The following is an 11536-nucleotide window of genomic DNA, read 5'->3' as shown; positions in this document are numbered from 1 at the left end:
ATTTGAAAGCAGGGTACCACCAGATTCGGGTGGCCAGCGGGGACGTTCCTAAGACAGCCTTCCGAACCCACTCCGGCCACTACGAGTTCCTGGTCATGCCTTTCGGCCTCACCAACGCGCCCGCCACGTTCCAGAGCCTAATGAACGACATCTTCCGCCCGGCCCTTCGGAAGTTTGTTTTGGTGTTTTTCGACGACATTCTCGTCTACAGCGCGTCGTGGGAGGATCATGTGCGCCATCTCCGCCGAGTCTTCGAAGTACTTAACGCCCATACACTCGTGGTCAACGCGAAGAAATGTCTTCTGGGTCGCTCAAGCGTCGAGTACCTAGGCCACATCGTGTCTTTCGACGGCGTGCGAATGGACCCTGCCAAGGTCTCAGCTGTCCTCCGTTGGCCGACGCCAACATCCCTAAAAAGTGTCCGCGGTTTCCTAGGGTTAACGGGGTACTACCGCCGTTTCATCAAGGACTACGGCAAGCTTGCCTCCCCATTGACGGAGCTCCTCAAAAAGCCCCTCGTCACCCAACCCAAGGCTGCGTGGGATTGGCCGCCGGCGGCTGCCGCGGCATTCGACACCCTCAAATCAGCACTGACATCGGCACCCTTACTCCGGATGCCGGATTTTACAAAGGAGTTCGTCATAGAGTGCGATGCTTCGGGGCGGGGCCTTGGCGCTGTTCTAATGCAGGACCACCAGCCAGTGGCATATTTCAGCAAGACACTGTCCTCTCGTTGGTTGGCCAAGTCAGCGTACGAGAAGGAGCTCATGGCCCTCGTCCTCGCAATCCATCATTGGCGTCCCTACTTGTTGGGTCGGCGATTCGTCGTGCACACGGATCAGCGAAGTCTGCGCCAGCTCCTGGCCCACCCCCTGGCCACCCCGGCACAACAAAATTGGGCGGCAAAACTACTCGGCTATGATTTCGCCATCGTGTACAAGGAGGGCAGGTTGAATCGGGCAGCTGATGCGCTGTCCCGTCGAGACGAAAACACACCGGAGCTTGCGGCGATTTCCATTCCATCTTGGCCGGACTGGTCATCGGTCCAGGAGACCCTCTCGGCCGACCCATCTTTGGCAAAAATCAAGACCGCCTTGGAGGCCGGCCACCGCACTTCCCCACACTACGAGCTCATCCATGGGACCCTATTCTATAAAGGGAGGATAGTCGTGCCACCCCATTCTCCGTGGATCCCAAAACTCCTGGCCGAATTCCATGTCACCCCCACCGGGGGACACTCGGGAGCCTACCGCACATACCGACGGATCGCGTCAAACGTTTACTGGCCCGGGATGATGAAGCATGTCACGAATTTTGTAGCGGCTTGCACAACGTGTCAAAGGCACAAGGCCGACACCAAGTCCCCGGCAGGCCTCCTCCAGCCCCTGCCAATACCGAGCCGCGTTTGGGAAGACATCAGCATGGATTTCGTCTCGGGGCTGCCGAGAGCTGGGGGTCTGGACTGCGTGTTTGTAGTCGTCGACCGTCTGTCCAAATACGCCCACTTTATCGGCCTTCGACACCCGTTCACCGCCCGGCAGGTAGCGGACGTTTTTACCAGTGAGGTGGTTCGTCTCCACGGCATTCCCCGTTCCATCGTGTCGGATCGCGACCCCATTTTCCTAAGCTCTTTCTGGAAAGAGCTGTTTCGGGCCACGGGTACCACCCTCAAGATGAGTTCCGCCTATCACCCCGAGACCGACGGCCAAACGGAGGTGCTAAATCGGTGCCTACAGACATACTTGCGTTGTTTTTCCTCCGACCGGCCGAAGCAGTGGAACAAGTGGCTCCCATGGGCGGAGTACTGCTATAACACGAGCGCCCATTCTGCTTCGGGCATGACTCCGTTCGAAACGGTTTACGGTCGTCCCCCGCCCACGTTGCACGCCTTCCTGCCGGGGGAGGTCCGGGCCCAGTCCGTTTTGGACTCTCTACGCTCCCGTGATGAGATGCTGGAGCTGCTGCGGCACCACCTGCGTCGAGCCCAGGACCGCATGGTGGCCTCCGCGAACAAGCGACGTCGGGATGTCGAATACTGCGTGGGCGATATGGTCTACCTACGGTTCCGGCCCCACCGGCAGTCCTCGCTGTTCACAACCCGAAACAGGAAACTCGCCCCCCGATTTTTTGGGCCTTTTAAAATCGAGGCGCGTATTGGGGCAACGGCATATCGACTGCAGCTTCCCGACTCAGCCCGCATACACCCGGTGTTCCACGTCTCCCTCCTCAAACGGGCCGTGGGAGACGCACCTGTGGAAACCACGCTACCCGACAGCCTAGTCGATGCCGCGCCACCTTTCCTTCCGGACAAGGTGCTGGCACGCCGAACTGAGCGCCGAGATGACGATACCGTCAACCAGGTCCTCATCGGGTGGGTCGGCCTGGGGGATGACGAGGCAACTTGGATGGACGAGGCGGACGTCCTCGGCCAGTTTCCCTTCTTCAGCCTTGCGGACAAGGCTGTTCCGACGGGCGGGGCAATTGATGCGGTCAGCAGCCTCGGCGGTTGGAAGGTGTACACACGCCGCAATAAGGGGAGGGACGTTGGAGGCAGCGAGGAAAAGAAGGGAGCCGGTGCAAGGGGTTGAAGAAGTCAGCCGCCAGCTCAATTCTGTTTCAGCTGTTTTCCTATTCTCATGCACGGCAGTTTCAGCAGCTTTCCTTTTCTAATGCATCCCTAGATTTATGCTTTTAGTTAAGTTCCGCCTAGTATAAATAAATGTAATTAGGAAGCTCTTTTTATCTTGGAAGATCAATTGTAATTGGACGACTGAAGTCGTAGGCCTCTGCGGAGGAGTGTTCTTCTTTACTCATTTGCAATACAATTGGTTCAGTCCCCTATCACTTCTAGCCTCACGTTACATATTACAAATTCTGTGCACCTCTCGTGCTCCCTACCTCTCCCCTCGTCTTTCACTCCTAACAGCATACATAAAGGGTTCACAGTTAAATCATCAAGATATTTCCCCTGCCCTTTGGGAAATTTTAAGGAACAAAGAAATTTGATATTATTGCCTTTATCAGCAGTCAGGTTTTCTTGACTAAGGGGAAGAATGTATTTTTCAGAAAACAACCATGAACCAGATCAGGTTTCATTAGGTTCTCTTTCACATCTAGGCTCTTGAAATACTTATCTTCTATAAGTTCCGCTATGCTCCGTTGCAAGTTGTCTATAGCCTTAAAATAAGTCTTTCCGGCAAGAAGTTTCCCAACACCACCCAATGGGATATTGAAGAAACTAAAGGGAAACTCAACAAAATCTTCCTCGGCATGAGCATACAATACCTTACTTTTAGACTTTTGTACAGCCAGTTTCAAAACCATCTTAGACTCTAGATTTTCTTGGATCTTGTTATGATTAACTAATGTCTTTGGCTCCGAATCAAGAACCAAACTTGTTTTGTTTAGTATGAGGTCTGACAATGGAGTTGAAGAGATGAATGACAGCTTCAGCAAACTCAATATCTATTCACAAAAATGTTAAGAGAGAATCAAGAATCACCTCATCCAATCCTATTGTCACGTCAATCACATGAGCTTCATCCATGCCTTGAATGCCAAGAACACTGATGATTCGAAAGAGACCTGTAGCACTAGGAAATATCTGCAGATCATCAGAAATTATGAAAGATGCTTCGTCTGATATAAAAACTCGTTCAGAAGAAGCTTTAGACACTTTTTTAGCTACATCTATCTCCCTAATATAAAAAGATGGGCATCTTCGGCAACGAGGCTGATCATAGTATATGCTTACACTATGAGACTCATGATGGCACTTGGAACAATAGAAATATTGAGGAGATTGAGAATCAATAAAATCTAGTTTCAACATTTTATATTCATCTTCAAAAGAACTTCTTGGATTAAGTAGAAACTCCTTAGCATCCTTTGTCACGAACTGAGCGTTGTCAAATGTTCCAAGGTATGGTACAAATGGCTTAGGCTTCCAATGGCGGGTGCCTTCTCACAGTAGTGGTTGTTGAGGACTTTGATAACTCTTCCCATCGGCAGAGTCATGAAGCTCAACAAAATGTCGACAAAATGGCTATTGGATTATGCAAAGTGCACCTTATTTTTCTCATTGATCATCATTTTCAGAGTGAACTTGAAATCCTCACTAACATCAGACATGTTGTTAATGTTGGTAGTAAGAAACAAAGAAGAATGGAATAAAGATCTTTATGAACTCACTCCCTTTTTAATGGTGGAAGAAGTTAACCATTCTGTTAGTGTTAAATTAAACAGTAAATGAGGGATTAGACTCTTTTCATAATTCATTCATTTGTTGCTCATAAAAACGTAGTGAATGCAGAGGGTGTTGAACTCTAGAGAGACTCTTGGTAAACTTCTTGGTACATAAAGTTCTATAATTTGTTTCAATTCAAATATTGTTAGAAAACTCAGTTTATGTAAATCAAATTACACAGATTTGATTATGCATGCTTTCGATGATATATGAATTAATTTTATTAACCGTTATTGATTGTGCATGGATTGTAAGAAGTCTAATCAGCTATATTTACTAATGTTGGATTAAAATTATCAGACTTGGAATTTGGAAAGACTATGACTCTATGTTAACTTCTTCCACCATTAAAAAGAGTGAGTCCTAAAAAAGATCTTCATACCAAATTACCACCAATACTACAAGGATGACTGATGCTAGCAAGGATTTCAAATTCACTCTGAAAGTGATGATCGACAAGAAGAAAAAGAAGGTGCTCTTTGCAGAATCCGACTGCCAATTTGTAGACGTTTTACTGAGCTTCTTGACTTTGCCGCTTGGAAGAATCATCAGAGCCCTCAGCGACCACTATGTTGAGAAGGCGCCCACCATTGGAAGCCTAAGCAATTTGTACCGTAGCTTAGCATGTGCTGACAACGCTTACTTTGTCACGGAGGATGCCAAGAAGCTTCTGCTCAATCCAAGAAGTCCATTTGAAGTCGAATACGGAAAGCTAAAGCCGAGTGTCACTGATTCTCATATTATAAGCATAAAATTCCCACCAAGTTATTTTAGGAAGGTAGATGTACCTAAAATAAATGAGATGATCTACAGATATTTCCCAGCGTTATAGGTATCTGTCAAATCGTCAGCCTTCTTGGCATTACAAACATGGACGAGGCTGAGGCGTTCGATGTGAAAATAGGGTTCAATCAGGTTATTCTTGATTCTTGATTCTTTGAAAGAGGTAGTTATCTTTGAAACTACTACTTTTGTATATAATATATGTACCGATATTGATTGTTAAAGTTTTGTTGTTTGCAGGCATTAAGCATACTGAAAGCGTCTCTTACGTCCACTTCTGCTCTCACTGATGCTCTGCTCAATTCCATGCTGATCAAACAACCAAAGACGGAAGCCTGAGCCTCGTGTTATGCTTATGGATATTGTGTTTGTTAATCTGTTTAAACTTGTTATTGATTGCTATGATGCTTTTTTTATTATATAATTATGCTTTTGAATATTGTGTTTCTTGTCATTTCTATGTAACAGGAACTGTATGTTTCCTTCGTTTTTTGTCAACATTATGACAATTGACAAATTAGTTTTGTCAAGAAAAAGTAAAAGTGAAAGTGAGTGAGTTGCATTATTCGCTTTTTTAGCATTTCATCGAACATATTGTCTACAGTAAACACTGGAACAACTGCATTTCACTGTAACAAAATTGAAAAATGCAACATTTCAAGGGAATCACTCAAATAATTCCGAAAATTGTCAAAAGGTATTAACATGTTCCGAAATTGTTTCGGCAACACACAATACAGGCAGGAGCAGTTCATCGAACAGAATGACTATTAAAAAAAATAAGTAATGCAAAATAAATGTAAAATGATTATTTATATAAATAAAAATTATGGAAAATAGAATTATAAATATACCACATGAAAGAGAATAAAATCTCTTATTCTTATGGTACAGTAGATTATGACATCGTTCAATTGTTCAATATGTAAAAGTAAAATGATCAATTTAATAATCACTGATTATGAATTTACTAAATTTATTACTCCATTATTTTTTACAAGATTAAATTATTGTTATCAGTGATGAAGTCATGAATTTTATGCTGAGGACCCAAATCTTAAATGTTTTTCATTGTTAATTTCATCATAAAATGCTCCATTAACTTTTTCAATCAACTTTTTTTTATAGTATTTTTAAAAATCCACTCAAAGTCAAATGTGGATTCCTATAGTCGGATGGAAGTATTAATAAATTGATCAAATAATACTCCCTTAAAATTCCATGCCACATAAGAATGTGGACATGCTGGGAAGTAGGGAGTTTAAGAATAAAATAATAGTTTCAAATTAAATATACTTATATTAGTTATATTTACCTTATTGAAATGCGGAATAATTTACTTGATAAATAATAGTATAAATATTTATTTTTTGGAATAATTAACATTTTCAATTTTTAACAGATAAGTCAATCGGGTGCGTTAAAATGACAACACCTTTTAAAATGATACTGTGACACCACGTAGACTGCAATATTATAAACGATACACTGCAATCTATAGATTGCAATTTGCAATCCAGCATATTGGATATTGCAGACGGACAAAAATTACAGTCTAGACTCTAGAGTATTGGATATTGTAGACCGAGAAAATTTACCCTTGAGCATTTTTTATGATTGCCACATGGCAACTGATTATTCGTCTACGTGTACAAATAATTGGCTAGAAATGGTGATATGATGTCACTTTAACACAAACCTAAGTCATATGCAGCATATATTATTTCATCACATAATACAATCTACAATAAGAATATAGAATTTTGTACATAATAATACTACTAAAAAGAAATATTTTTCTTAAAATAGAAATATAAAACTAAAAAACAGAGTCAAATTTTACTAGATTAGTAAATTAGTAAATACGTATTCACCACATAATATAAATTTATAAGATAGAATTTTGTTCATAATTATACAATTCAAAAGAATTTTATTGAGATGGAGGCTGATCTTGTCTTTAGAATGAGAGAATCTTAATATGTATCTTTCCTATATATGTTCCATATATCATTCAAAATCATGCCATACTTATCCAAGATCTTCATAACCACCAAAACCTAGATTTGGTAATCGTATAAGAACCGTGTAGATGCGCTTGAAAAAATTAGTGTATATAACTACAATATCAATTCATTTATATTGGCTTTACAATTTCATTTTCAAGTTCCAATCGCCACTCCGCCGCCACTCCTTTGTGATTAGGTAAGTTGTGGCTCTCCATTTACACTTGTTTCTGCATACAAAATCCACCTTTAGATTGCTGTATTAAATCCAAAAATTGTTGGCGAAAAACAGTTGATAATAGATAGATAAATCATGAATTTTGGTGAAAAACTAATCAATCTTATAGTAACTCATGAGATCCTAATTTCACATGTCTCTCTTTTTAATTTATACCACCAGTACTACTAGCTAGGATGACTAATGCTAGCGAGGATTTCAAGTTCACCTTGAAAGTGATGATCGACGAGAAGAAAAAGAAGGTGCTCTTTGCAGAATCCGACTGCCAATTTGTAGACATTCTGCTGAGCTTCTTGACTTTGCCTATGGGAAGAATTGTCAAAGTCCTGAACGACCACTTTGGCCAGAAGGCGCCCGCCATTGGAAGCCTGACCAATTTGTACCACAGCTTAGCATGTGCTGACAATGCCGACTTCGTGTCAAACGATGCTAAGAACCTCCTGCTCAATCCAAGAAGTCCATTTGAAGTTGAATGCGGAATGCTAAAGCTGAGTCTCACTGATTTTCAGCCTACTAAATATTTTCATTGTGGCCCCTGCAGTTTTGGGACTCATAGTGTAAGCATATACTATGATCAAGCTGATTGCCTTATACACACAGTATATGGTCGTACAACTACAACAACAGACGAACCTAAAAAAGTGGCTAAAGCTGCTTTTGAAGGAGTTTTCGCTGCGGACAGGGCTTCTTTCATCATCTCTGATGATCTGCGGATATTTCCCAGTGCTATGGGTATCTTTCAAATCGCCAGCGTTCTTGGCATTGCAAACATGGACAAGGCTGAGTCGATTGATGTGAATATAGGTTTGAAGGAGGTGATTATTCTTGATTCTCTCTCTATAGGTTCATTCAGCTTTTGTAGTTTTTGATTACAAATTTTACTTTTGTTTTTGAATAGATCTTGACTTTGCTGAAGCTGTGCTTCATCTCTGCAACTCCATTGGCGGATCTCGTGCTAAACAAAACAAGTTTGGCTCTTGCTCCCGAGCCAAAGACATTGGTTAATCATACTGAATTTCAAGAGAAGTTAGGGTCTAAGAAGATGGTTTTGAAAATGGTGGTGCAAAAGTCTAAATGCAAGTTATTGTATGCTCTAGCTGAGGATGATTTTGTTGAATTTCTCTTCAGTTTATTAATCATCCCACTGGGAGGAGTTGGGCATCTTCTTGCTGGTAAGACGTGTATAAAGGGTATAGATATCTTGCAACGGAGCGTAGCTGATCTGGCTGACAAGTATTTCAAGAGTCCGTCTATGAAAAATAGACTAATGAAACCTAGTCTTGTTCATGGTTCTGTTTTCGAGAACTACATTCTTCCCCTTGATCAACAATGCATGACTCGTGATGAACTTAGAAAGTTCAAATTTTCTTCCCTTAAGTTTCCGAAAGGGCAGGGTAGATATCTCGCTAGGCCAATAGCTTATATGGTGATGGATGATCTAACGATGAATCCTTTATGTATCCATTCGACCATTTCCTTTCTACGTGAGAAGAATATCCCTATGTCTGATGTCGAAGAAGTAGAGGTGCAAGTCGGATTGAAAGAGGTAAATGTTATTTGAAATTACTTTTGTTTATATGTTTAAATGTTGATTCATGAAGATTTGATGTTTGTTTACAGGCCTTATGCATACTGAAAGCGGCTCTTACGTCCACATCTGTTCTCACTGATGCTCTGCTCAATTCCGTGCTGATCAAAAAAAGGGAGATTAAAACAGGATTCAAAGAGGTAATAATAGTACACTTAGAATTAATTTTTGTAGATATATTCACTTTGATTGACATTTTATGTGTATAAGTTAGTTGATTGGTACAGGCTTTGTGTATACTGAAGCCTCTCTAACATCCACTTCTCATCTCTCTGATTCTCTTCTTACTCAGAATTCCAACAAACGGGTGAAGCAAGAAGTCTGAAAGTACTGCAAAATATTGTTTACCTTTGCAGCTTTGTTATTGTTTTATTACATCCTTAGTTTTCTGGAAGCAAAATGTTGTTCTTTTTTTGGCTTTGTATGATCAAATACTTTGCAACTTGAGACTGTCAAGATTATCATGAAAAAGTGTGATTTTACTTACAATATGCCTTCATTAAACTGATTGAGTATGTTGTATGATGGGGTGCGTACTAAACAAGCCCAACAGCAATGACGGCCCATCAGCCCAAAGCCCAAGGAAGAGTATGAGTTCGGCATTACCAAAGAGTTCGGCCTCAGCCTACAGCTCGGTAAAAGCCAACCTATCAAGCTCTGCTCTCAGGTCGGCATCAAGCTCTACTCTCAGATCGGCAACCAAAGCAGGAGTATGAGTTCGGCATTACCAAAGAGTTCGGCCTCAGCCTACAGCTCGGTAAAAGCCAACCAATCAAGCTCTGCTCTCAGGTCGGCATCAAGCTCTACTCTCAGATCGGCAACCAAAGCAGTTCGGTCTCAGTATTCGACCGAACAAGGAGTTAGTGGACCCATACAGGATGTCCAACACACCCACTACCACGTGGTGTCAACTCAGGCCACGATCGTAGGCCATGACCTACGCTACATCCACGATCTTAGGCCATGACCTACACGACATCCACGACTTAGGGTGGTGATGCAAGCCACGATCTTAGTCCAAGATATAAATGGAACTTAGATCTGATATGAGGGGGTTAAGCTCTCTAGAGATAAAACACCATATAGCAAATAGCAAGTTTGTATTTGTAAGCGGTAGAAAACAGATCAAGCAATACAATCTTGCCCTCCCTTTTTCCCGTGGACGTAGATTTACTTCAGTAAATCGAACCACGTAAATTCTTTGTGTCTGTATTTTCATTCTCTACCAGCATTTGCTAACATCAAAAATTCGCGGATCCATCACTGGCGCCGTCTGTGGGAAGCAGAGAACAAAATTTGTGATAAAGCGAATTTTTGATCCATTTTTTTCCACCCAAAAAATGCATACCAGATCGCAGAGTACCCGTATTCCTGCCCGTGAGAACCAGGAGGAAGCCAATCCATCCCATAGGTCTGGAAAACAGCCTAGGGATAAATCCACCACCAGTTCTCATGGCGAAGGAACAGGCCGCTCCAAAAATCGTCCCACTGAGTCTTCCCAGCAGCCTGATTTGAATGAGGCTGTCAAGCTGTTCTTGGCTGAGAAGCAGGATGAGTTCTTAGCCTTCCTGCAAAAGAGCCAAGAGCCGAAGACGAAAGCGGAGGATTCTCCTTCCTCATCCAGACATGAAAGTCACTACCGCAGTAGTGCCGTGTCTTCCAGGAAGAAGAATCCTCAACCCCGACATATTCCTGCTCTTCCTCGGTACCGGAATCACAGGAGAACTCAATCTCCTCCATACCGACGAGATATCGGATTCGCCGTGTACGGAGCACTGAAGACTCCGTTCTCGGACGACATCACCCGAACTCCCCTACCGCAGAACTACCGAACTCCGTCGATGACTTACGACGGGCTCGTGGACCCTCACGATTTCTTGGGGCGCTATCAGTATAACATGGCGAACCAGGGTCTCAACGAGGTCCACATGTGCAAGCTGTTTCCCGAGCTGCTCATCGGGAACGCGAGAAGGTGGTTCGATAGCCTCCCCCAGGGCAGCATCAGATCTTACCGAGATCTAATGGATGCCTTCCACAGGAGGTTCTTTCAGAAAGCGGAAGCCCGAATCACTTCGGCTCAGCTGCTTTCCATTCGTCAAGGTCGCGACGAAAAAATCAGCGACTTTATGACAAGATTCCACAAGGAATGCCTGCAAGTAGACGATCTCAACGATCTGCTTGTCATCTCGGCATTCCAAAATGGAATCCTGCCCGGAGCTCTCTACAGGAAGCTCGTTGAGTGCGGTCCGCAGACAGCTCAGGAAATGTGGGACATTGCGGACCAGTACTCCCGGGCCGATGAGGCAGACCGTCGCAAACGGTCGTTAGACAGCTCATCGTCCCGAGGAGACAGGAGGAAGCCCGATCATAGCGATCAGGGACATCCTCGCCGAACTCCTTTTGGCGATCAGGGACATCCTCGCCGAACTCCTTTTGAAAGGATTCAAAGGACTCCGGTGCAAGACAGATTGGGACCCCGTCTCAATCCCGAGAAGCCGCCCGCTCAGTTCGTGCCGCTGAACAAGCCGAGAGCGGAAATTTTCGAACTACACTCCGACCTGTTCGAAAAGCCAAAGCGGATGACGAAATCTGCCGCGCGCCGACCCCAGGATAACTACTGCTCCTACCATCAAGACCACGGTCACGATACCGAGGAGTGCAGAAACTTGGCTGCA

The 11536-nt window shown here is 43.5% G+C and overlaps 1 protein-coding gene across 2 annotated transcripts; it reads left to right on the top strand.

Moving 5' to 3' along the window:
* Positions 1–7144: 7144 nt before the first annotated feature.
* LOC121811692 lies at positions 7145–9347 on the top strand. 2 transcript variants are annotated; one of them, XM_042212594.1, is made up of 5 exons: positions 7145–7234; positions 7436–8088; positions 8172–8819; positions 8894–9001; positions 9154–9347. In XM_042212594.1, exons 2-5 carry the CDS (start codon positions 7450–7452, stop codon positions 9184–9186), a joined length of 1428 nt encoding a protein of 475 aa, XP_042068528.1. In that variant the 5' UTR covers positions 7145–7234; positions 7436–7449; the 3' UTR covers positions 9187–9347. The 2 variants fall into 2 exon arrangements, with proteins under 2 accessions (XP_042068528.1, XP_042068527.1); XM_042212593.1 differs by lacking the exon at positions 7145–7234 and having other exon boundaries at positions 7325–8088.
* Positions 9348–11536: the final 2189 nt, after the last annotated feature.

Source organism: Salvia splendens, chromosome 7 (assembly GCF_004379255.2).
Source record: "Salvia splendens isolate huo1 chromosome 7, SspV2, whole genome shotgun sequence".
NCBI lineage: Eukaryota > Viridiplantae > Streptophyta > Magnoliopsida > Lamiales > Lamiaceae > Salvia > Salvia splendens.
The sequence above is the reverse complement of the archived record's forward strand: the minus strand, read 5'-3'. Positions and strand labels throughout refer to the sequence as shown.